Source organism: Carassius gibelio, chromosome A11 (genome assembly GCF_023724105.1).
Source record: "Carassius gibelio isolate Cgi1373 ecotype wild population from Czech Republic chromosome A11, carGib1.2-hapl.c, whole genome shotgun sequence".
NCBI lineage: Eukaryota > Metazoa > Chordata > Actinopteri > Cypriniformes > Cyprinidae > Carassius > Carassius gibelio.
The window spans coordinates 20,827,790-20,855,572 of record NC_068381.1 but is presented as its reverse complement, the minus strand read 5'-3'; the positions used below and the strand labels follow the sequence as shown (position 1 = coordinate 20,855,572).

Sequence of the window (27,783 nt, the reverse complement as noted above, 5' to 3'; positions counted from 1 at the left end):
GATATTGGTCTAAAATTGCTCAAGATAGTGTTATCAAGATTGCTCTTTTTCAGGAGGGGCTTAACAACTGAGGTTTTTAAGGAGTTTGTAAATGTCCCAGAAAGAAGTGAGGCGTTCACCACTTCTAAAAGATATGCTTCTAAGCAGTTAAGCGCACTTTTGAAAAAAGATGGGGGAAGTGTGTCAAGATAGCAGGTTGACGATTTTAGGTGCTGCACTATGTCTTCCAGAATTTTGCTATCAATTGCTTGAAAAACAGACATAGTATCTTTTTGATATCGTGGCCTAATCTGTCTGGCCCCTGAATTACTTGAGGATGTGCTAATTGCCTTCCTGACATTGAAGATCTTTTCAGAAAAGAAGGATGCAAACTCATTGCATCTACTGTCTGAGAGCATTTCAATGTGAATCTGACTTGGGGGGTTTGTCAGTCTCTCAACAGTGGCAAAAAGAGTATGAGTGTTTCACATTAAAAGCATGAATAATGAATAATAACATACTGACACTGTCAGAAACTCTTCATAATTTATGAGTTTTATGTTAACAAGAACATGAAACCCTTTCTACAAGCCGGAACTTTCTCATAATGTGGCTCATATACGCTTGATATCAAGGTTTCTACGGCAGATGTCATAGATGGCCTCACTGTCAACCATGAAAGCACAATCTGAGTGCTCGGGGGTGTTGTGGGTGGTAAGAATGGAGCTGTAGTGCTCCACCACAGCAGTATACACCTGCGGAGCCGGGTAGATGGAGAACTCAAGCTTGGACTTCTTTCCATAATCAACTGAAAGGCGCTCCATCAGTAAAGAGGTGAAACCAGAACCAATTCCTCCTCCAACGCTGTGGAACACAAAGAAGCCCTGAAGTCCAGTACACTGGTCAGCCTATAAAGAGGGCAATGGAAAGAAACAATAATTAAATTGTATCTTATATTAAGTTAAAACAAATGCTGAAAGAAAGCAGGCTGACTGTAACTACAAGGATGTCTCACCAGTTTGCGAATCTTATCAAGAACAAGATCAATGATCTTTTTGCCAATAGTGTAATGGCCATGAGCGTAGTTGTTAGCTGCATCCTCCTTTCCGGTGATCAGCTGCTCAGGGTGGAAAAGTTGACGGTAAGTTCTGATGCGAACCTGTTCTGAACTGCAAAAGAAGATTTTGGAATGAATGAAAGCTGTGAAGCTTTTGTACTAACCATAAGAAACTGGTAATCATCCGATTACTAACCAATCACAGTGGGCTCTAGATCTACAAAAACCTGTAAACATGCTTGCCAGCTCCAGTCTCACTGAAAAAAGTGTTGAAGGAGTCATCCCCTCCACCAATGGTCTTATCACTGGGCATCTGTCCATCCGGGTGAATCCCATGCTCAAGGCACTAAAGTTCCCAGCAGGCATTGACAATCTGGACGCATTTGTTTCTCTGGATAATGTTATATGAAGCACCCATACTTCAAATGAGTGATACTACTTGAAGCCTTCCCTCTGAGAAATCCTGAAAACATTGTTCTAAATGGAAGCAACACCTCCCCCTTTGCTTTTTGGACGCAGCTCATGATTATAACAGTAATCTTGTGGGTAGACTCATTTAAAATAATGTTATCATCAGGTTTTAGCCAGGTTTCTCTCAAACAGAGCACATCTAGATTATGATCAGTGATCATATTATTTACAAAAAAGTGTTTTCGTAGAAAGGGATCTGATATTCAATAAGCCAAGCTTTATCATTTGTTTATCCTTATTGCATCTGTTTTTTGTTTGTTGAACCTCAGTAAATTGTTACTCTTTACTTGGTTTGGACTTTTTTGTATTTTCTTGTTCGGGGAACAGACACAGTCTCTATAGTGTGATATCTAGGTGAAAGAGCCTCTATGTGTTGAGAATTAACTGACTTCTGTGAAGTGAGGCGGCTAGCAGATGGTCAGTTTAGCCAGTTTGTCTGCTTCTTGACCTGGGCCCCAATAAGTCAAGTATAAACTCTAAGACTATTTGCCATATTTCTAGAGAGAAGAGCGCCGCCACCCCAGGAGGGATGAAGACCATCTCTTTTCAACAGGTCAGGTCTGCCCCAAAAGCTCATCCAATTGTCTATGAAACCTATGTTATTCTGCGGGCACCACTTAGACATCCAGCCATTGAGTGATGACAATCTGCTATGCATCTCGTCACCACGGTAAGCAGGGAGGGCACCAGAGCATATTACAGTGTCTGACATCATGCTTGCAAGTTCACACACCTCTTTAAAGTTATTTTTAGTTATCTCCGACTGGCGAAGTCAAACATCGTTAGCGCCGGCAGTAATAACAATCTTACTGTATTTAAGTTTAGCATTAGCCAGCACTTTTAAATTTGCCAAGATGTCAGGTGCTCTGGCTCCTGGTAAACATTTGACTATGGTGGCTGGTGTCTCTATATTCATGTTCTGTACAATATAATCGCCAATAATGAGAGCACTTTCATCAGGTTTCTCAGTGGGTGTATCACTGAGTGGGGAGAACCTGTTTAAATGTGGTTTTATTAAAGTTCGAGAGGAGCACGATCAGATAATCATCCAGTTTAGCACAGGTGCATCTCATTTAGCTAATCATCTTACTCAATCAGGCCTATTTCGCATCGGGGCAGCAACTTAAGCAGCTCAAAATGGGCCTCTCACAAAATCTGATAGAGGCCCTCGGTAGTTGGTCATCAGACATTTTTAAATCACAGAAAATCCTGATCAATATAAAATAAAAAAATTAAATTCATCGTTTTAAATCATGTTGTTTACTTGATTAATTGAAGCCTATCCTTCCCAATGCAGTCAGTTATCACTTATTTGGTCAAAGTAAGGGCCCTCCAACCGTCGTTACAATTTCCTCGCCTATTCATCATCAGACAGGGCTCTCCGTTCCGGTGCAGCAGGGCAGTGTTTTCCTTCGGTCATTGTGACAGCCCTCCATCCGATGCATCAAATCACGCCTCGTATACAGTCGCAAGGGGGACTCTCCCTTCCAGTGCAGCAGTGCCACAGCTCCCTTCGGACGCAGCGAGAGTACCTCCATTAGTCACGTTTTCTTGCCTACTCCACATCAGACCGAGCTCCCCTCCCGGTGCAGCAGACCCATCAGCTCCCTTCAGTCACAGGTTCATTCTTCAGTCTGATGTTCTGAGTATGATGCATGCTCGGTGGTGGACAGGGGATCTCCCTCCCGGTGCAGCAGAGCCATTGGCTCCCTTCGGTGGCCGTAGGAGCCCTCCAGCTGATGCATCAAACTACGGCTCCTATTCAGTCGAAAGGGGGACTCTCCCCTTCGGTGCAGCAGAGCTGCAGCTCCCTTCGGAATGCAGTGAAAGTCCCTCCATCAGTCGCGTCTTCTTGCCTATTCTGCATCGGATGGGGCTCCCTACCCATGGCTCCCTTCGGTCACGGGGTGAACCCCCCCTCTGACTTAGGTTGCATGCTCAATGACGGACAGGGATCTCCCTCCCGGGGGAATAGAGCCACTGGCTCCCTTCGGTTGCAGCAGGAGCCCTCCATCAGACGCATCAAACCATGCCTTGCATCGCAAGGGGGATTCACCTTTCTGGTGCAGCAGAGCCACAGCTCCCTTCGGACGCAGCAAGAGTCCCTCCAGCAGTCGTATTCCAGTTAACGTCAATCAGGGCTCTCCCCTCCGGGGCAGCACTCCCGATGCAGCAGAGTCACGGACCCCCTACGGAGGCTGGGAGAGCCCTCCGAGGTGTAAAACCATGCCTCACATCAAGCCGCAATGGGGGACTCCCCCTTCCAGTGCAGCAGAGCTGCAGCTCCCTTCAGATACAGCGGGAGGTCCCTCCATCAGTCGCATCTCTTTGCCTTCTCAGCATCGGGATAGGGCTCCTCTTTCGCTGCAGCAGACCGAGCCGCTTCCAGTGCAGCAGAGCCGCAGCTCCCTTCAGATGCAGCGGGAGTCCCTCCATCAGTCGCGTCTCTTTGCCTTCTCAGCACCGGGCTAGGGCTCCTCTTTCGTAGCAGCAGACCCAAGGCTCCCTTCGGTCGCAGTGTGAACCCCCCATCTGAGTTATGTTGCATGCTCAACGGTGGCTAGGGATCTCCCTCCCGATGGGGTACAGCGGCTGGCTCACTTCGGTTGCATTAGGAGAACTTCATCTGATGCACAAAACTGCGGCTCAAATCTCATTGCCTATTCAGCATCTGACGAGGCTCTCCCTTCTGGTGCAGCAGACCCATGGCTCCCTTCGGTCGCATTGTGAACCCCCCGTCCGAGTTATGTTGCATACACGATGGTGGCCAGGGATCCAGTGTTGTGCCTGAACGCGTTCATTGAACGATAGAACTGAACATATTTTGGCCGAACGTGAACTGAAAGTGCTGTATTAATGCCTGATGAACATTACTGTCAACTCGTTCATTCTGGTGTCTGTGAACGGCACGCTCTCTCAGGTTAACTTCGTTCAATAGGGTGCCAGATTTCTATAGAGCCTTCCAGGCGAAAACCCTGATAAAACACACCAGTGTCGCACCGCCGTCCACCGCATGCGTGACGCGTCATCAAAAAAAAAAAAAAAAAAAATACCATGGAGGCGACAGTAGCATGTAGCAAGAAGGCGTATGATCATTTAAAATAATTTTATGATGTTTATGACAAGGTCAGTGAGAATGGGAGACAAAGCATTAAAGCAACAATGCTGCTAATGTAAACCCTGGTTGGATAAGGATTCTAAATTGGATATGAAGATGAAATCTCACACATAGCTTCATTGTTAAAACTGATAAAATAATTGCTGTCCGTGATTCTATATGGGCTGTGGCAATAATTGTGAAAAATAATAGCTCGCAGCAACATATGGAAAAAAAGAACTATGAACTAGTTCATTTTTGGAACTGTGAACTCAGTGAACTTAGTTCAAAATTTTGTAGTTTGAACTATGAACTGAACTAGTTAATTTTAAAATTTGTGAATTGAACTTTGAACTAGTTCATGTAGAAAGTGAACTTTCCCAACACTGCAGGGATCTCCCTCCCGATGGGGTACAGCTGCTGACTCCCTTTAGTCGCCTTCCCTCCATCAGATGCACCAAAGCGCGCCTCATACTCAGCTGCAAGAGGGACTCTCGCTTCCGGTGCAGCAGAGCCGCAGCTCCCTTCGGAGGCAGCAAGAGTCCCTTTTTGATATCCAGCATCGTGCTCCTCTCCTCACAAAACTGAAACAAAATTCCAAATTGCAAACAAAATCATGTTTCCTGCTCATGTTATTTTTTTTGTGTGTGCTTGTGGTCTTTTCCCCTTTGCTCTTGTTTCCACGTTCTGCGCTTGCTTTTCTAAAAGTTGCAGTTAAGACTGAGTTTCATGTAAATCAGGGCGGGCTTTAGTGTCACCATTGGCCCGCGAGTACTAGATTGACATCTGCTCCTCTGATTTACATGAAACTCAAACTGCAACTTTTAGAAATGCAAGCTCAGAATGTTCAAACAAGAGCAAAGGGGAAAAAAAACACAAGCAGACAAAAAAGTAACATGAGCAGGAAACCTGATTTTGTTTGAGATTTGGAAAAGTTGAATTCACGTTTCAGTTTTGTGCAATATAATTTTAAATGCGTTTACATTTTTGATTTATGCTTATTATTTTTGATCCATGACTGTTATTTTGTGTGTTATTATTTTACACGTGTTTTTAAATATTTGATCTTTGCTTATTATTTTTCGATCTGTGACTGCAATACATTTGGCGGGATTCTAATCCTATAGGAGAGTAGAAAAGAAAACGGCGATAGGTTAGAATGAAAAGGCTAAAGAAAGGCTAACGCAATGCAGGTGCACTGCACTCACGGATATTAAATAAAAATGAACAATCAAAATTAATCTGACAAGACTGATTCGATAATATCAGAAATATGGTGAATTAAGTTATATTTTATCACTTTAAACAAAAGAGAGTGATAGTAACAAAGATTCTAGAGAAAAAAAACGCTACACGGAGCTATGATCAGCTGCAGCAAGGCCAACAGGAAATGGAAAACTAACTTAAGTAACTCTCATTTGAGTGTTAGCAAACTAGTTTTACCGATTTATCTACAACATTTCTGGACCTGGGAACATTTCAGTTTTGTTGCTGTCTATAGAGGATCATAGTGCTCCGATTTCATCAAAAATATCTAAATTTTTTGTCCAAAGATGACAAGACAGAGTAATTAAATTACATAATTTAAAGTTTAGGGTGAACTAACCCTTTAAGTATAAATATAAAAAATATAAATATTATGCATATACAGATACATCTCAAATTAAAATGTCATGGAAAAGTTTATTTCAGTAATTCAACTCAATTTGTGAAACTGGTGTATTAAATAAATTCAATGCACACAGACTGAAGTAGTTTAAGTCTTTGGTTCTTTTAATTGTGATGATTTTGGCTCACATTAAACAAAAACCGACCAATCTCAAATTAGAACACTTCGTAATACCAACAAAATTAAAAATAAAAGTGAATTGATGGCCTTCTGGAAAGTATGTTAGTTTACTGTACATGTTCTCAATACTTGGTAGGGGCTCCTTTTGCTTTAATTACTGCCTCACTTCGGCGTGGCATGGAGATGATATGGAAGCCCTGAGTCTCGTTCTTCCTACAGTCTTGTGATTGTGCTGAGAGCATTTTGAAGACTCGGGAATCCTTTGCAGGTGTTTTGAAGGATTCATATTAATACCTTAAGGACCCTCACACACCTAAGCCAAATGCTATTCATCCATCAAGCATATCAAGAATGAAAGACAAAATCAAAACTAGTAAGGAATTGGGGTAGTTTTAATGTAAATAGCAGACAAACAACCATGGCACTACAGGGATTGCAAGCTTAAATCATAAAATGAATCGCAAAGAACACTTTAAAAAAATTCATAAAAATACTAAAAGGGTAAGATCCATTTTTATACATTTCCAAAGCGCTCAGCACGTTTCCTCTTTGCCTGAAAGAGAAAGAGAGGATGGGGTAAGAAGAACGCTTAAATAGAGAGAAACAACATTGTTATATGGTCAGTACTGATATAAACAGGAACTTTGCTTGAGGTGTTGCAATGATTTACAGTGTAGGTGTGGATTAGACAGAACTATTTGCACTATATTTATCAGTGGGACAATATTCATACAATACTAGAACCTAGAAATAATTTAAAGGGGTCACTTGCAGGCCACAGCAGCATGAATTATGTGTCCATCAACATCTGATTCAAATATTATCCCTATATTATCTGATTCAAAAGTTAACAGTGAGTGGTGGTTTCAGACATCACCGCACTGACTCTTCTTCAGCCTGAAAGAATGAAAGAGCCGTGCTGAAGGTGAAACGATTCAACCAATCAGATGAAAGAAGCGTTTCAGCTCCGCCCACAAGTGTGAGTGAAATATTGAAGCCATAAGCCGATTTGTATGTGCACATTGAATTTTGCTACATTCATTGCGGGTCATTGAATGAAATTTCAATCGTAAGTGTCTTGACTGTGAGTGTAAATGCAACTAAGAAAAATAACTTTTGAATGATCATTTTGCCACAGTTTTTTGCTTGAACATGTTACACATATCTAATCATTTCTGTAATCCATTTTAATTTAGCAACTTATAAAGCGTTCAAAGTAGTATTCATTTTACATATTAAAACTAGTTTATGAAATGGCAAATTAAAATTATGTTAACTTTCATTTTGCACCAAACGTTGCACAAATGTATTGGAAAATGTAAATGTAAATACAGAAATGCATTGCCATTTTACATATTGCATTGTCATTTTGCATATTACAACACATATGCTTCCATAGCAAAGTGATTGTTGTTTGGTTTATTATTAAAGTTAATTTAGAAAAACGTTTGGAGCATTTGTGTGTAAAATATAAGTTTTAGACGACCAAGCTGCCAGCGGCAGACAGTGAGCCTAGGTTTGATCAATTTGGCCTTCTCAAATCATCCCGACTCGCCTAAAATAAAATCTATAGATATAAAACAGTTCAAGCATGTTTAAACGTTAGACCCATATAAATGTGAGCTATACCCATCCAATAGTTTGTGCTGAGACACTCCAGGACATGGAGACACCAGCGTGATCACTTTTTGCTCATAAGAGTAATACATCATTCATAACTGCAAAGGGTCTTTTATTTGTGTGCACTCACAATATCAACAAAACATTGTGCTTTCTGCCGTCTCGTCTTTAACAGGAGTACAAAAATGAACCAACACTATCTACAGAAAGCTTTAAATGACTACTTCAAACAAATCATTATAAATCATAATCCTTAAAGATGCATTTCTCTCGGAAGGCATGTCTAATGAGATTGCGAGACAGGCAACTTAATCCTTGTGACACAGACTCAGAAAACACTAGTTTATTAGTAAATAATTAAAAAAATCTCCTTACTATTTCCCCCTTGTCACATTTATGAGAATTACTTTTGCCAGTCCTTTGCAAGCTTGAGCCTATTGCATGTATTTTTGAAAAGAGAACCACAGGGAGACTTTCGGAGTCTAAGACTTTTTTTCCCCCCTCAAATGGCTGGTCGCACCGATGCAACTGTTTTCTTTTCCACCATTGAGAAAGTAGGTTGCACTCTAGAGCCCTGTGTTGGTACCCTTACGTCAAAGAAAACCCAACAGTCACTGAAACAACTTGAAACACACAAAAGTAATAATAAAAAAAAATAAAAAATAAATAAATACTGAAAACTAATGAAAATAAAACATTGCTTTTGGATTGTGGTTCAACAGAAGCTCCTCAAATTCTACTGAAACTGGCCTGGACAAAAAAACAGTCACTGTGTTGTTTGGTGGCATGGTGTGTACCACACGGAACATGGACCACAGAAAGCCAAGGAGAGAGTTGTCTCAGGAGATTATTAAAAAAAAAATCATAGACAAGCATGTTAAACGTAAAGGCTATAAGACCATTTCCAAGCAGTTTGATGCTCCTGTGACTAGTTGCACATATTATTCAGAAGTTTAAGGTCCATGGGACTATAGCCACCCTCCCTGGATGTGGGCAACTGATGACAAATTGAAGAGACTGATAATATGGATGGTAAGCAAGGAGCCCAGAACAACCTCCAGAGATTAAAGGTGAACTTCAAGGTCAAGGGACATCCGTGTCAGATCGCACCATCAGTTGCTGTTTGAGCCAAAGTGGACTTAAATGGAAGAGAGGACTCCGCTGTTGAAAGCAAGTCAAAAAAGCGAGACTGGAATTTGCCAAAATGCATATGGACAAGCTAAAAAGCTTCTTGAGAGAATGTCCTTTGGACAGATGAGACAAAACTGGAGCTTTTTGGGAGGTCACATTAGCTCTATGATCACAGATGCAAAAATTAAGCACACAAAGAAATGAACACCGTACCTACTGTGAATCATTGAGACAGCTTGGTTATGTTCAGGGGCTGCTTTGCTGCATCTGGCACATGGTGTCTTGAATCAGTGCAGGGTACAATGAAATCTCAAGACTATCAAGGCATTCTGGAGTGAAAGGTGCTGCCCAGAGTCAGAAAGCTTGGTCTCAGTCCCCGGTTAAGGGTCCTCCAATAGGATAATGACCCAAAACACAGCTAGAAATAAACAAGAATGGCTAAAAACTAAATATTGGACTACTCTGAAGTGGCCTTCTAGGAGCCCTGATCTGAATCCTATTGAACACCTGTGGAAAAAGCTGAAAAATGCAGTCTGGAGAGGGCACCCTTCAAACCTGAGACAACTGGAGCAGTGCGCTCATGAGAAGTGGGCCAAAATACCCGTTGACAGGTGAAGTAGTCTCACTGGGTTACAAAAATCACTTGCAGTGATTACCTCAAAAGGTTGTGCAATAAAACAAAAAAAGTTAAGAGTACCGTCATTTTGTCCAGTCTAGTTTTATTAGTTTTTTTATGCTTGAACCAAAATTCAAAAGTAATGTCTGATTTTCATTAGTTAACTTTCATTAAATTTTATTATTACTTTTGACAGCTTCAAGTTATTTTAGTGACCACTGTGGGTTTTTCCTTCTTTAATGCAAAGGTAACCAACAATTTTGTCCGTGTGTGTATCTTGTGCAATTTACTTTTCCAGTAACATTATTAACTGGACCATATATATATATATATATATTAGGGGTGTAACGGTTCACAAAATTCACGGTTCGGTTCGGTTCAATACACTGATGTCACGGTTCGGTTCGGTACGGTTCGGTACGTTTTAGATACAGCAAAAAGAAAAAATTGGCAGATAAATTTCCTTGATTTTTTTAAAAATGTTTTATTTATTAAAACTAACAAAGCATGTGTTTTTTTTTACATTGAACAATGATGGAGCTATTCTTTACCCATCTTCTATGGTGTTTTCTTAGCAGCATACTGTATAAAACAAAAATAGCTCCTTATAAATTTTTTTTTAAAAATTAAATGTAATATTGTTGTAGTGGTTATGAACAAATACAAAGATGTAACTCTTTTTATATGGAACTCTATAACTCTTTATATTTAGTGTGTTTTTACTCAATTGGTTCTCTATTTGGGCTTATGTTTTTTGGAACAAAGCAGGAATTACGGTCTGTCTGAAATGGGCTCGTGAAGGAATATTGTAATGGGGCTCAATTACATTAAGCATGTTCTTAAAACCTGCGTTTTCCACTACAGAGTAAGGTCTCATATCCGCGGCTATAACGTAAATGCACCATTCGCTGCGGTGATGTCCGTATACGGAGCCCAGGACGTCACCTGTAGGAGAAAAAAAAGCAATCCGTGGCGACGGTTTTGCAATCCGTCCCCTCAGTTTATAAACCGTACTCACGAATTCATAAACTGTTCACTCGATTTAACAAATCGTGCCCACGGATTAACAAACCGTGCCCACGAATTTCCAATCCGTGCACTTAGATTTTGTAAACCGTACCCTCGGTTTTTGAATCCGTACCCACGAATTCATAATCCGTGCGCACGCTTTCGCAATCCGTTCCCTCGGATTTGTAAAACGTACTCACGGATTCATGCAGCAAACTCCTACGTGTTAACATACAGTTTTATTGAATATTATTATGTGGAATAGGTTTACAGCAAAGTGTCTTAAGTGATTCTCTATCAAGTGTAGTACGAGGTGGAATACAAAGATTTAATAAGAAAGATGCGCATTAAAATCTTGTTCAATTGCTGATAATCTATAATAGCACTTGATTATTATTGTGCAATAAACCTGGCATTGTGACTGACTCTGGAGTAATTTTTTCCTCTTTTGTAAGTTATTTTGGATAAAATGCATAACCTGTTGTATAACCTGTTTAATAATATATAATAATGATACAAATAAAAATAAAGTTATTTTTTATCATTTTAATTTGTAGGCTAAATAAATGAGTACAAGACAGTAAAAATATTTGTCATAAAATAATTTGTGAATTGCTTTATTTTTAAATAACCTTTGGACAGTTTTGGAAATGTTTGTGTACAATTCTTTCTTAACATGAAGACTTATTTTTGTGATTTTATTATACTAAGCTCCACCCACCTCACCCCACCTGCCGGAGTTAGATGCATGTTTCACTGTTAAGTGTAAAATGCGTGTCAGTTTTCAAATCCGAGGGAACGGATTGCGAAAGCGTGCGCACGGATTATGAATTCGTGGGTACGGATTCAAAAACCGAGGGTACGGTTTACACAATCTAAACGCACGGACTGGGAATTCGTGGGCACGGTTTGTTAATCCTGGGTACGATTTGTTAAACCGAGTGAACAGTTTATTAATTCATGAGCACGGTTTATAAACTGAGGGGACGGATTGCAAAACCGTCGCCACGGATTGATGTTTTTTCTCTCCTACAGGTGACGTGCGGGGCTCCGTACCGAGCCTTCAGCGCGTACTGAGTGAGCGAGCGCCTGACTGAGTAGCCTAACATAAACATATAAGTTGGTGTTTTTTTTTCTTCGGGGGTGTCAGGGGCATTGCCTGTTACGTCGTTTGGGTTATTGGGCTACCTTGTTGAACGCATAACATTATATTTCACACCTTTTTTATTTTCCAAATTTAATTAATTAGTCCAACGAACCGTTCGGTACATAATGCGTACCGCGTACCGAACCGAAAGCCTCGTACCGAACGGTTCAATACGAATACGCGTATCGTTACACCCCTAATATATATATATATAATACACACACACACACACAAACACTTATATTGGTAGCACCTTAATAACTTCATTATTTTGCATTAGTTATTAAATATATTATGAAATTACAAATCAGCTATTGTCTGTGCACCCTCCTGTTTTCCATATTCAACTTTGCAAAGACTAACCAAATCTAAGTCTACTTAACCAGTTAATCAATAACAACCCTCAAAAGACACTTAATGTTTTGATGATGTTATTACTGTTCAGCCAGAGACATTTAGCACTGCCCCAAATAAGCCATTTCATTTAGTTTGCGTGACGAGAGAACAAACTCTTTGGTTCTCATATGTTAAGCAAGCATGTTTGAGCTTCTGTTTATCATATGTAACCCTGTACCACAAAACCATTCTTAAGTGCAAATGTTTCAAAATTTAGATTTATACATAAACTGAAATATAAGTAATTTAAATAAATAAGCTTTCTATTGATGTATAGTTTGTTAGGCTACGACAATATTTGCCAAATAATTTGTCCAAATTAAGTTCCTAGCAATGTATATTACTAATAAAGAAAAATCTATAAATTTGACCCATACAATGTATTTTTGGCTATTGCTACAAATATACCCCAGCGACTTAAGACTGGTTTTGAGGTCAAGGGTCACATATTTTTGATGTGCTCTACATATGTTCAATAGGACTTTACTAATAACTATGGTAACTGTATTTTCAAGAATAAATCAATGTATATAGATGGATAAATGCAATGTACAAAACAAATAAATGAAGTTGAAATGAGTGTGGTGAATTTGCTTCTGTGTTCAGAAATGAAAACTCAAAACGGTAATCTTCAGAAAATATACTTTGTAATATACATCTACTGAAAATATACGTAATAAACGTTTAAGCGTATATATAAAGTAATAGTTATGGACAGCAGTTAAATCTAAGTCTCTTGAAGAGACAATCATTTTATGATGAAACGGGCATTTATTCATGTATAAACACTGTTCATTACACATACATTTAATAAACCTTTTAAAACCACGTTATCAGCACATACTCATACCTCTGTATCATTGGCTCCAGACGCTGCTGCACTAGTGACAACGCCAAATCTCTCCTTCCTCTTCTTAAGCTTTTCATCATCCTCAATCTGTGAACACACAAAATAGGCAACGAAACATTAAAATAGCTCATTTCCTAATGTTAGGAATTGTCAGTTCCTAATGTTTGGAAATATGAAAAAAAAAAAAAAAAAAAAATTGTACCTTTTTAGAAACTGAAGAGACATTCAAGCCAAAACGTTCTGCTCTCTTTTTTAATACCTCAACATCAACCTGAAAGAGAGGCACGTATGACAGTGGTTTTACAGAGATTCAATTATTTCATATATTAATTTCTAAGTCCCCATCAAAATGTGCAACCAAATTACTCACATTAACTTTGGCTGAAGTTCCTAAAAAAAAAAAACGCATCAATAGATGGAAATTCTCATTAAGCACTGTACAGGGTTCATACACATTCTTACCAATAAATGTCCATGACATTTAAAGGCATTATTCATGACCTAATGTTCCATTATTTCACAAGTACACAAGTAAAATGAAAACAAATGTGTTCAAATTTATCAGAGCACATGTTAGCTTAAATGTATGATTATTAATGCTTCTTATTTGCTTTCTATTAGTTTTAATAAGTACAAGCTTAAACTGTGCCAGAGGCTACACCACACAGTGAACATCACATCACTGAATATTATAATTTGACCAATATCAACTAAACTCACGACCTGAATTTCATTAAGGAGACCATTTAGGTTTAACGGTAGTATTCAGGTACAGAAATATACAGAAACTGAAAACAAAAAAATTTAATGATTAAAAGTCACAAATGTTCAGCCAAGAGCAGTGATTGACCTATTTTTTGTATTTTGTTGTTTGATAAACATTAATGAGACTGCACAGCTTTATTAAAGGTGACATGAATTGAGAAATCAACTTTTACTTGAGCTTTTTATATACAAGAAGTCACTGTAGTAAAATAATACCCTGTATGTTTCAGAAGTGAAAACAAAAGGAACTTTGAAAATAGTTTTGAGATGCACTGTATTAGATTGTCAACTCACCTTTGGATGATACAGCTTCAGGTTCTTGCAGACCAAACCTAATAAAACAGACAATGAAGGTCTCAAAAAACACATGCAATAATCTACTGCATTATATAAGCATTATAGCTAACAGATGATACCAAGGTATATTTTCCCATTTTACAGTCGTTTTTTTTTAAAGTGTTTTGAATCAGTTTTGACAAAGTTATGTACATTTGTCTTTTGCCATTCAAATAGACCAGTCCAAACACTGCATTTCAACCAAAATAAATTCTCAAGACTTTTAATGACATGACAAGAAGAAAAATAAAATGTAATCTTTCTCTCGAACAAGCAAACCTTGCTGCTCGTGCTGCCTTTTTGCTGTCGCCACTTGGTGGAATATTGAAGCGTTCTGCTCTCTTCTGAAGCCTCTGCAATGAAAATAATACGTTTTTACTTTTATGGAAAGAAGAATATACCATAGGATTTAATTATATAAATAATACACATCTATTAAATGTGTAGTGTAAAATATAGGCCAGCAGTATATTGTACAAAGCACTGCTGTCACAGTGATTTCACTGTAACAATAGTCAAATAACATATTCTATGATAAATAATTAGTGACAGCGATATATGATAATGACATTATAATATCAATAACATTTTATTGTTTCGCTCTTTTTATTATCATATCTGTTTCCAAACGATAATGTCTGAATTTCAGCCCTACTGGTGCGAAATGCCCCTTTGTGCCACCTGGCCATGATTTCACAAAAGTTTCACAGAAGTGTAATAGTAGCAAAGTAGGAACAAGGGCTGTAGAATCTAAAGAATTGTCCTGTGTGTGCCACATGTGATTTGACTACTACTGTATGTGGTTTGAGTAAAGATCATTACCTCACCAACTGTAGCAGGAGGGTTTACCTTGACCAGTTTTTTCTCAGTCTCCCTGAAATCAAGAGCACAGTGAACAAACCAACATATATATATATATATATATATGCCATGTGCAAAGTATGCTGATGTATAGGTGAAGGGGGAATGACATACTCTTCAGGAGGAGTAAACTCTTGCTTCTGGGAATCGGTCTCTTCTTTGGCAAAGGCCTCCTAAATCACATGCAAAGTATGTTACATTGAGCAAATCAAACAATATGACTGTTGTCCCATCTGGAACCTGACACAAGAAACACATTTGTTTGTTTACACCCATTCAAAATGCATCCATTTACAGTACTAAAATACATCTCAGGTGATCTGATCAGTTCAAGACGTTTTGTAATCAGATTAATTAAACCACAAATAGAGGCAGTCAGAGATGCAAGTGACCACATTGCTTTGAAAGGTACACTTGCATTTGTTTTGCTGTATCCTGGACAGTAAAGGACCATATATTCACCTGTCAATCATCCACTGACTGCACTTTTGTTATGCTTTAAAATAAAGCTAGATAGGTGAAGTTTGTCAAAGACTACGGTTGTATGATATGACTTTATACATCTTGAGAGTGATAAAGTGTGTATTGATAGACTTTTTACTTAAAAAACAAAAACCATACAGGACATGCTTGATACAAAAAAAAAAAAAGATAATTATTTTATAAATGGTGAAAAAGAACTCAATTGGGGGCTCAAAACCTTGAATCTAACTTTTCTTATCAATATTTAGATTAATTTATGTTCTGAACATAATAAGCAAGCACTGTAGTTTTGTTCATACAAGTAATACATGCATATGAACTGGATAGCAATGTTTAGGGTTAATATAAACAGAACTTTCAGAATCTGAAATAGGATCCTTTCAAAACAGATTGAGGTTATTAACAACATGCATTAATGTATAAACAAAACCTTTCAGATCAACCAGGACATATCTTAATACCAGGCTTAAACTGGTCAAGCACTACGGACTACAGACACAATGCATTTCTATATATATATATAAAGAAACCTTGCTACATGTACTGCATTAAGCTATCTGAGACTTATAGCACTTGCATATCATTGCTCTCCTTAATTTTGATTGCTTCTGTTGTCCTCATTTTTAAGTCGCTTTGGATAAAAGGGTCTGCGAAATGACTAAATGTACACAATAACACTCTAGCTACTACATTCAGTGTGCATCTATTTGAACTTTTACCCTGAAAATTCCCATGGAAACACATCACATCTGGGAAAACTTACCTCACCATATTCTCCCAGAACTTCCTCTTCATTCACTTCTTCTAAAAACACATTTTAAATGTTAAACAGACATTATAATGGTTTCAGAATTTAATATTTATTCTGCTACGATGCTCAAAATGATTTTTATTCACATTAGAGGAATTTTAATCAGCCAAAAATACAAATTCGGTCATCATTTACTCATCCTTACGTTGTTCCAAACCTGTATGAGTATCTTCTGTTGAATACAAAAGAAGAATGCGAGAAATCAAACAGTTGCTGGTACTTTTCCATCTTGGTCCCCAATGACTTCATTGGTATCTTTTTTGTTTTTTTATTCTATGGAAGTCATTGGGGACCAAGAATGCTTTCATCCTAACAATCTTTCTTCAACATATTGTCTTTTGTGTGGTGCAGAAAATAAAGAAATTAATATGGGTTTGAAACAACATGTGGGCAAGTAAATGACGCCTCCTCTTTAAGAGAAAAATGGATTAGTGCAGTATTACATCTATCTTTGAGATATCTAAAGAACACAATTGTAATGAGAACTGGTTAAGGGTGGAAAAAAGTGACCTTAAAGAAAAATACATAAAAAAGCTGAAATATTGTATTAGCAAATGCATACCATGCTCTTCCAGATAGGCTTGCAGCCGGGCAATAAGATCGGCTTTATTTCCTTTGGCATCCAGCCCACGAGCAGTACATTCCTGCTTCAGCTCAGCCAACTGTGGGGATTATATTAGTTTTAATGACAGTGGCTATGTTAAATCACAACCAGAAATCACATACCTGATGTGTGAAACCTGTTTTGTTAGTCCACAAAGTTGGTATTGGAACAAATATGGCTGCTTCTAAATAATTGAGTTAAATGTACCATGAAAATCCTTGCATCTTCATCTAGGTCTTTGTGTGGTGTAAAGAGTTGTTTACTAAAGCCTCTCTACAAATTCATACATTTACACCCAAAAATGCAATTTATGAAGGCAGCTATGAGCTAATTACGTATTGAAGAACTACGATGGACAAAAAAGTAAGCAGTTATATTGCTTTAGATAGATGTTTGTTGTTACAACCCACTTTTTAGGCACTTGTAGGAGAAGAACACGTGCTTGAGTTTTATTTTTAGAGTGAACTGATGTAACGTTAGTTGATAAACTGGAAGAGTAAAATAGTGCCTGCGTGGTGAAGGAACGAAGTAAAAGTCTCATTTTAGAAGTCTCTGAAAGACTGAACTAAAATGCTTTTTAATTAAGCAGGTAACTTAGATGTTTTTCAGCGAGTAACGAAAGGTACACAGATCACTAGAGTCAAAAGAAACAAGTGCTGAATGAACCTTGACACGTTAACTTAAATATATTACGGTTATCATCATAAGCAAATTTAGCACAGCTAAGAATAGCTCGCTGTTACAACCAGATCCAAAAAAATAAATGGAAAAATACTAAAAACATTCATAGAAACGTTCTTTGTACTTGGTTTCTTTACCTTGAGTTTATGCAGTTCCACGACTTCCGCCATTTTCTTGAAGAGGATTGTATTTTGAAATCTGATTAATTCCGGTTTTAAAGTCTTCACCGATGATTTTGCGCTGCAGCGCCACCAGTCGGTCAGGAGACTGGGACAACCTAATGTGAGATGGTTCTTTGTAGATATGCATTTCTCTAAAATGTAAAAATACATTTAACACATTTAGACTGATCCTAAATGAATTCCTACCTTAAATCACTACCAGTGGCAGCGGTACAATCAGTACAACTCGGTGGCTTTTTAAATATCACAATAATAAAGCTACCTCCACAAAATCCCTGAATTCACTTGAGCTAAAAATATTTGTTCATTTAAGTTTATTTCACAGAATTTCATAACCAATTAACTTTGCAAAATTGAACCTGTTTTTAAACTAAATGGGCCTTATTTATGAAAAGAACATACAACAGAAAATTTGATGTACGGTCGTTTTAACCCAAAACTTGTAATTTATCAAAATGGACATAAGCGTAATGATGGCACAGAGTGGATCACAGGCTGATTGTTAGTGGGAGGAGTTTGGCCCAGATCAGTCCAAGTCTCGATCAGTCCAGTGATCATTTGGCCCAAATCAGGCTATGAACTGGCAGCATATTATGTGACCCATAATAAAAGATAAATACAATATTGCATGATTATTGTTAAATGTTAAAGGAAACAAGATGCATTAAGAGCTGGGGGGTGAAAACTTTTGGAATTTGAAGATCAATGTAAATTGTACTTAATTTGTGTACCGGGAAACATACAAGTATCTTCTGTTGCTTACGAAGGGCAGAACTAAATGGAAAACAATTATATTTCAACAAAATAAGAAAAATTTGGCCATCTTCATCGTGTTCAAAAGTTTTCACCCCCCAGCTCTTAATGCATCTTGTTTCCTTCTGGAGCATCAGTGAATGTTTGAATCTTTTTAAATATTTGTGTTTGAGTCCCTCAAATGTCCTCAGTGTGATAAGATGTATCTCAAAATCATAAAGTCACTGCTTGAAAGGGTTCAAATATGTAAAGATGCTGGAAAACTGAAGAATCTGCAGGACCTTAAAGATTTCTCTGAAGAACGCTGCTCAGTTTAACTGTTCAGAACAAACAAGTGACTCATGCACAACCATCACAAAACAGAAAGACAGTCGAGGATCATCAGATAACAGAACACAGTATTAAGTACCAAGGGTTCCCAAACTTTTGAGTGGGGCTATTTTAATAATTTCAGCATTTTTTTTTTTTTTTTGTCTTGTGGAATATATGTTAAAACATTTTATGTACAATTTCTTACTCAGGACAGTACTAAATAAAAAATAACATGCATTTTGTATGAACTCTCTTATTTTTTGAAAATTACTCATATTTTCACAGATTCTGCAAGGGGTGCCCAAACTTTTGATCCCCACTGTATGTATCTCCTTCCTCTGTAGCTAAAGTAACAATTAAAAAATAGCTGTTAAAGGGTTCACTCAAAAATGAAAATTAAGCCATAAATTACTCACACTGAAGTCATCCGAAGTGTATATGACTTTCTTCTTTCAGACAAATCCAGTTGGAGTTATTATACAAATTTTCTTTGATCTTTCAAGCATTTTGATACCACTCAGCGGGTGTTGCATTGCATCAGTCCTTGTGAAGTTGAATAAAATGCACATCCATAAAAAAAGTGTCTCACGCAACTCCGGGGTGTGAACAAAGGCCCTTTAAAGCCCCTTGAAAGACCTCATACGTCAACTCCCTTGAACTGGTTTGCTTACAACTGTGGGTGCAAGCTAGATTAAACTGATTATTACGTTTTACGAATATAGATATTTTTCTTACAAAACACATCAATTCACTACAGAAGGCCTTTGTTCTGCTTTAATGGATTAGCTTTGTATTCAAATTCTCTTTGACTGATGCAGTACAACATGCATTATGGCTTGATTTTCATTTTTGGGTGAACTAACTTTTTAAGAAATTGTTTGCGTTGTTGAAATAAGAAACGTGTGCCTTGACAGACTATTCCCTGTATAAAATATCAGTGGTGTAGTCTGGTTTCAGTACAGTTGAGCTCTTAATTTTTAGTATAGTTAGTCCCTTGTGGTCTTTTCTCAGTTGGGGGCCAGTTCTCCTCTGACCAGACGAAACCAGTAGTTCAATTCCAGGCTGCAGCAAAGTCAGATTGTGCAGAAGAATCATCTGTTTCCTGTGGTCTTGTCCTGGTGGTCCTCTGAGACAAGGTCTTTACAGAGGATCCTGTAAAGTTGTCCTGGTCTCCGCTGTCTTTCAGGGCTGTAGAGGTCCTTTCTAGGTGCTGTTCCACCATCTGGTCTGAATACTTACTGGATCCGGGTGACTGCAGTGACCCTCTGATCTGGATACAGACTGGATCTGGTGGCCACGGTGACCTCGGAACAAGAGAGAAACAGACAAATATTAGCGTAGATGCCATTCTTCTAATGATGTAGCAAGTACATAGGGTGTTATGTGAAGTGTTCCCGGTTCCGGTTTACCTAATTAATGCAGCCTAAATATCCTTTAACGGATTTGGATATTAAAAGCATATTAGTATGTTATGTGTAAGCCAGGTTAAAGAGATGGGTCTTTAATCTAGATTTAAACTGCAAGAGTGTGTCTGCCTCCCGAACAATGTTAGGTAGGTTATTCCAGAGTTTAGGCGCCAAGTAGGAAAAAGATCTGCGGCCCGCAGTTGATTTTGATATTCTAGGTATTATCAAATTGCCTGAGTTTTGAGAACGTAGCGGACGTAGAGGAGTATAATGTAAAAAGAGCTCATTCAAATACTGAGGTGCTAAACCATTCAGGGCTTTATAAGTAATAAACAATATTATAATATATATACGATGTTTGATAGGGAGCCAGTGCAGTGTGGACAGGACCGGGCTAATATGGTCATACTTCCTGGTTCTAGTAAGAACTCTTGCTGCTGCATTTTGGACTAGCTGTAGTTTGTTTACTAAGCGAGCAGAACAACCACCCAATAAAGCATTACAATAATCTAACCTTGAAGTCATAAATGCATGGATTAACATTTAAGACATTTAAGAATTTAGCAGTAAGAAATTACTCATCATTAAGTTTTTTATATCGACTATGCATTCCATTCGTTTTTCAAATTGGTGTGTTTCACCGGGCCGCGAAGAAATATAGAGCTGAGTATCATCAGCATAACAGTGAAAGCTAACACAGCGTTTCCTGAAGATATCTCCCAAGGGTAACATAGTTTAATCTGACCAGAACAGTTTGGCCCCCGTTACTCTGATCTTTATTCCTGCCCATTTCTCTTGCATCCACACGTCTTACACGTTTTTTTGTTTTTTCGGATTCCATGTAAATTACCCAGAACTTCACATGTGACCTTTCTAGAATATGATTAACGATATTTACTTTACCTCAGTTCATGCCTCAGTTTCCTCAGTTGTTGGTTGGTTAATGTGGAGAGCATAGTTACAGCCGAAATTAAAGACAATGCCTTAATTGACTAATTATAAAGTCCGATCAACCCTATAGTCTAGGCCAGGTCTGTCTGAGAAATTTATTCTAGTCTACCAGCATGAACAATCCAGTTGTCTAGCTAGGGTAGTATTCTTATTATTTATCTTTATCTTCTTTTCTACTTTGCATACCAGAGGGAATTTTACTTATTTCAATAAAAAAGCAATCTTTACTTTTGTGACAGTGAGGAAAAATTATGTTATTTAAATGAAGAATGATATTCATAATGAGATATTATGAGCCACATTGCACATATGCATGCTTTCCCCATGCTCCTTTTTGTTTAATATAAAAACTGTAATAAAAACCATAATGTACAGGAAAAAATAAATAAACTAAAGCTTGCAACTAACAACTAACAAACAATACTAAAACTAACAACAATATAACTAACAATATATCTAACAAACAATGCCAAAACTAACAAAGAACAATCTAAAATAGCAAAACTACAACTGAAGTGATAACACTGAAAATGAAAGAATTTATTTTTATTTTATTATTATTATTATTATTATTATTATTATTATTATTATTATTATTATTATTATTATTATTATTATTATTATTTTAAGTTGATTGTGAACCACTGATTTAGAGACATGATAATTCAAATATGTTGATTATGATAATGAAGATACTGTCATTAATATATTCCTTTTTTTTTTTGTTAGATATGGTCATATATGGTACTTGGCTAAATATATTTGGTTATTAACAATTTTGTGACTGCATCTTGATACTAGGGTTGAATGAAATCAAACAAACTCTTGTTTAATGTAAGCTGTTGTCAGTGATGTTGCATTTTTAGCACTGGTTAAACAAGACCGGTTTTACATGCACACCAAAGATTTGACACAGAATATTGAAAAATGCTGTCTAAAAATGAACCTTCTCATGAATCTTCACATTTGAATGATGCTTGTATAGTCAGTTGAAGTCATTTAAACTCATTTGTCCCTGTCACAATTCTACATTATCAATAAAATATTGCACACAAAAACTTTCCACAATTGGTAATATTCAAGAAAGGTTCTTAGTACAAAGTTATCACACCACTAGTCAGATCGTGGTCTCATGCTTTTATTTGGGTTGTGCATATTTTCCTTTCACAAAATCATTGTTAATTACACTAAATGTTTTCATTGCATGTCATAATGATCTTCTGTTTTTAAAAACAAAGCACAACAATATGATCTTCTTTACACAAATAATTTTAACAGTTTGTTCAAGATAATAAGCAAGATATATGTCAAAGCCATGATGCTGAATTAAAGACATTACAGTAATGCAGACTACACTACATTTGACACATTATACACTTATCTCATACAAAATAAACTTACATAAGTAATGGACAGTAATTGAAGTAGAGGCAGTAATGGAGGCTAGATATTAAAGCTAATTCAATTGACTTTTTTTCTCAAGTATGTTGCAGATGTGTGAGCGTTCCAGCATTGGTAAAGTGCATTTGACTCACAAGTGACAATCGTCCATTTTTTTCTTCATGTCTTTTTAGGTCTTTTTTTGGTTCTAATGGGTTTGCTTGTTTTTAGGCACAAGGGAGTACAAGGGAGGATAATCAGTCAATGACTGTCTCCATCAAGTTGATCAGTAACACATCCAAAGGAGAGAGACAGATACCAAGTAACAATGTTATCAAATACAGATATTTTACATCACATATGCCATGTTATACTGTAATCAGAGTCCTTACCATGGTAGAGATTGCCACGTTACTGTAATTCACCTTTTAAATGAAAAGGTCCAACAGTACATTCATATGGTACAGTGAGAACATTCACTGCATTGGCAGCAAACTCTTTTCTAGGCTCCAGCACAAAACCTCATGGCTGTGTCATATTTTCATCACACCTTTTGAAAATGCTCCAGCGAGACGTGATTTCAAACATTATGGATTTTTTGCCTGTTGTGTAATGTAAGTGTATTTAAAACATGAATTTTGCATTGTTTGCCAACAAGTGAACTGTTACAGGTACTCAGTTGAAGCGCTGGAGTTTCATGCCTTAGACTGCAGCCCACTTGGTTATTTTTATTTTCTTTTGTATGCCTTTTAATTCTCTGTTATACATTTTTCATCTATTATTTCTTGCTTCCATATCTCCAATGATGACTTTTTTTTTTAGGGTTTTGAGCAAGGGAGTTAAGGGAGTCAAAAGATAATTACGTCATCATTGCCAATTAAATTAAAGAAAATAAGGAACAACTTTGATTATCTTATTCTTTTTTTTATTAAAATAATGTTTATTGTTGTACTGTAGAAAATAAGTGTTTTCTTCAAGAAAATAATGGAAAGAATAAGGGATGTTACCAAATATTTGTACTGTAACATAAAGTCTGCCTGCAGTTAAAAAATTCCCAGAGTTACAATTGTTTTGTTTAACCTATTTATCAAGTCACGTCATGTCAAGTCTGCTTTATTATCAATTTTTCCACATGTACAGTACATACATACAGAGAATCAAAATTGTGTTACTCTCAGACCCTCAGTGCAAACAGATAACACTAACAGTAGAGCCTAAAATCTAGATCATATATAAAATATAAGATGCAACTATACAATAAGGGCATGTAAAAAAGACGTATAATAAAAATAAAAGTAAAGTTAAATAAAGCAGTGCAGGGCACATGGCAGAGTGCAAACCAGTGAAGTGAACAAACAGTGCAGATAAAAAGAATTTAGTGCAAAAAAAAGCTTATTCAGTGTGATTAAAGTGACAAAGGGCTCAAGAGCAGTTATTTTATTTAAACTGACTGATGAGGTGGTAGAATGACATCAGTTCCATGCTGAATGAGGTAGTGAGCAGACCAATGCTGCACAAATTGACTGGTGCATGCCAATGTATGTTAGTGGGGGGGAGTGGGATGTGGAAGGACCTGGGGATGTGACCTGGGGTCAGATCGCCCCCCCCCCCCATTATATACAGTTATTCTATGAAGACTTTTAATGTAATACAAAAAATTTCATCGGCCTAAGTAAATTGTACCATCATACAAACTGTGACTTCACACGTGTAGTGGTAGGAGGTAAAAAAAATACTGTGAAATTACAGCTGGCATGAAATTTGAAAGCATAACAACTGCATTTTAAAAATTTGAACTAAAATATAATTGCAACTACAGCCTCTGAATTAATGAAAATTCATATTTTTCAATCATGGAAAGCATAGAGAGTGTGGGCCGCTGCTGATGCTTTGATTTGTACTTCAGTAATGAGGTCCAAGCTTAAGAATAGTCTACGCTATAAGTTGTTTTTATTTATTTATTTTATTTTGTAATGCATTTCCCCCCTCTCTTTAACAGCATAAACTTAGAATAAAATACATCTTCCCTAAAGTAGATTAAATGATTAAAAGTAGATTTTCCTGCCATGCTGGATGTTGGGCTCATGATCAATCAAGGTGTTTGCAGTCGCCCAAACTGATTTTGTAAATAAAAAAGTGGACGGTGAAGGGTGCAGTTAGCACGAGTAGCGAGTAGCAGCCGGCAGAGAATTCCGCTTGGTTTTAAAGCCTTCCTCCAATGCCTACATTCACATATAAAACAATGATTTGTGCAAAAAGAATGATTAGTTATTGATAATCTGTTACTGATTATGGTCTAGTGAAAATAATATTGGCTGCAAGAAATAATGAAAAGAGTGGTGCTTCTGTGAGTAAAGGCAGTCTAAGGACAATATAGTTCAACCCAGTGACATGATAACACCAGCCCTCGTTGCCCAAAAACAAACCGGCCCACCAGGAAACAATGATTATGTGGAAACAAAATATGTTCAACTGAAATGAAAACATGAGATCAGAAAGAATAAGATTTTGATAAAATTACCGTGACAAGTGTAATAATGTTAAAAGTGTGTTCATATATTTTAGAATGGGAACCTGTTTTGTGAAAGTACCAAAGCAAATTGGGGGTCTAGTATCTGATGTGTGAACAGTTCAGACAGAACGTCTAGGCTCTTGAAGTATCCATGGCTTTTTTTCCCTGTGAGCACAGTCTGCTTTAGACATTGACAACTGGGTGTGAAGAAACAGCCGACACAGCTGTGTGTGCATCAAAGATTCATACAAAGTAATTAGAGAAAGGAATGTTTCATGTGTATTTCAGATAATAAAGCATACTTTTTTATGTAATTTTCATAAAACACAAATAAACCAGAGTCAATCAGCATTTTATTATAAAAATTTCACAAACACAGGAATATCATAGGACTCAAGGAACCACTGAAATATTTGTCTATAAGATGTCAGCTGTGGTCTGACTCAGGACACGTGTAGAAGGCATGTAAGTACACAGGACTACTAATATACAACTGAAATATTTTATCTGAATAGTGCTTAATAACTACAGTGAGTTTGAATTGATGACTTTGTAAAAAATTATTTCCTGCAGTTTTTATGAAGCTTTTTATTATATACAATGGAATTATAATGCAATTCATAGAGTACACAAGTCCAACAAATACACTGATCAGACAAAACATAAAAGCTACCTGCTAAATTTGATATAGGTCCCCCCTTGTGGTGCCAAAACAGCTCTGATGCGTCAAGCCACAAACTTCACAAGACCTCTAAATGTGTCTTGTGGTCTCTGGCACAAAGACATTAGCAGCAGACCCGGCAAGTTGGGAGGTGGGCCCTCTATGAATTTGGATTTGTTGGTCCAGCACATCCCTTAGATGCTCAATCAAATCTGGGGAACTGGAGGACAAGGAAACACCTTGAACACAATTGTTCCTCATTCCTGAATGATTTTTGCATAACATTACTCTGTTGGCCTGCCTTCTTCCCATAGTGCATCCTACTGACATTTCTTCCCCAGGTACACAACACACATGCCCACATCCATCCACCTAATCTAGAAGAAAATTTGATTCAACAGACCAGACAATCTCCATGGTCCAGTTCTGACACTTGTGTGCATATTTTAGGTCCTTTCAGTGATGTATCATTGTAACTGATCTGCGGCTACACACCTGCATAAACAAACTGCAATCCACTAAGTGTTCTGACAACTTTCTATATTTTCAGTATTTCTCAGAGGGCGGTCTTCAGGTATAATTCTTTTGAAGTATGGTGCTCCAAATAACAAATAACATTATCCAGAGAAACAAGTGTTAATGATAAGTGTTAATACAGGCCACCATACCAAATTTTAAAGAATTTGTTGATTTTATACCTGAGTAAGTGCTGGCTGCAGATAAAGTTTTAATTGTTGGTGATTTTAATATCCAAGTTGATAATGAAAAAGATGCATTGGGATCAGCATTCATAGACATTCTGAACTCTATTGGGGTTAAACAACATGTGTCAGGTCCTACTCATTGTCAAAATCATACTCTAGATTTAATACTGTCACATGAAATTGATGTTGAGATGTTTAAATTATGCAGCCTAATGATGATCTCAAAGATAATTATATAGTCTTGTGTAAACTTCATATAGCTAAAACTGTAAATTATATTCCTTGTTATAAGTATGGTAGAGCCATCACCTCTACCACAAAAGACTGCTTTGTAAGTAATCTTCCTGATTTATCTCAATTCCTTAGCACATTCAAAAACTCAGAACAACTTGAAGATCTGAAGATCTAACAGAAACTATGGACTCTCTCTTTTCTAGCATTTTAGATACGGTTGCTCCTTTATGATTAGGGAAGATTATATATATGTGTGTGTGTGTGTGTGTGTGTGTGTGTGTGTGTGTGTGTGTGTGTGCATAATGAGCACACTTGCACCCTAAAGAGAACAGCCCAGAAAATGGAGCGCAGCTGGAGGAAAACAAAACAAGGTATTTCGTATTGCTTGGTAGGAAAGTACCCTATCCTAGGGTCACAACGGCTGTGCCATGTGTACGACTGCACAGGTCCTCGAGCCTTTAGAGTTCCTCGCTCCTGTCATGCATTGTATGTCGTTTATGACTGCTTTTTCACCCATTTTCTCCTTTGAAAGACTAAAATAGTCATAGCTGATAGAAAGAATAAGACTCACACAGAGTCTTATACTTTCTATCAGCTATGACTATTTTATAACAATCAGTAAAGCTATTTATTGTTAGGATGACAAAAAGTTTTAAAAGTTAAACGTTTTGTCTGGTCTAGAGCCCTGAATTTCACCCAGACTTTTGGCCTCTCGGCCCATCCTTCGGGCAAATTTTTACTTCATAGTTCAGACACGGGCCAGGCCTCGGGCATGTTGTAGGCTTCTCCTTATTTTTATATTTAAGACATCCATCAATAATTGATGAAAGAAAATGCCATGCTGGTGGAGACAAAACGAGGTTCACTGGGTCACAAGGCCACTTGGTCGTTACTTTAGAAAACAAAAATGTATGTGTAATGAACAAAATATGCTCCAAACGTTTTTCAAAATTAACTTAATAAAAATATAATAATAATCACTTTTC

General features: G+C 37.3%; 1 protein-coding gene and 1 pseudogene across 3 annotated transcripts; both read right to left on the bottom strand.

Annotated features, from left to right (window-relative positions):
- Positions 1-593: 593 nt before the first annotated feature.
- Positions 594-1,454, bottom strand: LOC128022849 (tubulin alpha-1C chain-like; annotated as a pseudogene).
- Positions 1,455-6,764: 5,310 nt separating this feature from the next.
- LOC128022649 (SAP domain-containing ribonucleoprotein) lies at positions 6,765-17,979 on the bottom strand. 3 transcript variants are annotated; one of them, XM_052610397.1, is made up of 12 exons: positions 17,840-17,979; positions 16,980-17,079; positions 16,563-16,589; positions 16,370-16,410; positions 15,238-15,296; positions 15,085-15,136; positions 14,542-14,615; positions 14,221-14,258; positions 13,532-13,551; positions 13,364-13,432; positions 13,162-13,248; positions 6,765-6,946 (listed from the first exon to the last, which is right to left on the bottom strand). In XM_052610397.1, exons 1-12 carry the CDS (start codon positions 17,870-17,872, stop codon positions 6,908-6,910), a joined length of 639 nt encoding a protein of 212 aa, XP_052466357.1. In that variant the 5' UTR covers positions 17,873-17,979; the 3' UTR covers positions 6,765-6,907. The 3 variants fall into 3 exon arrangements, with proteins under 3 accessions (XP_052466357.1, XP_052466359.1, XP_052466360.1); XM_052610399.1 differs by lacking the exon at positions 16,563-16,589; XM_052610400.1 differs by lacking the exon at positions 16,563-16,589 and having other exon boundaries at positions 16,370-16,407.
- Positions 17,980-27,783: the final 9,804 nt, after the last annotated feature.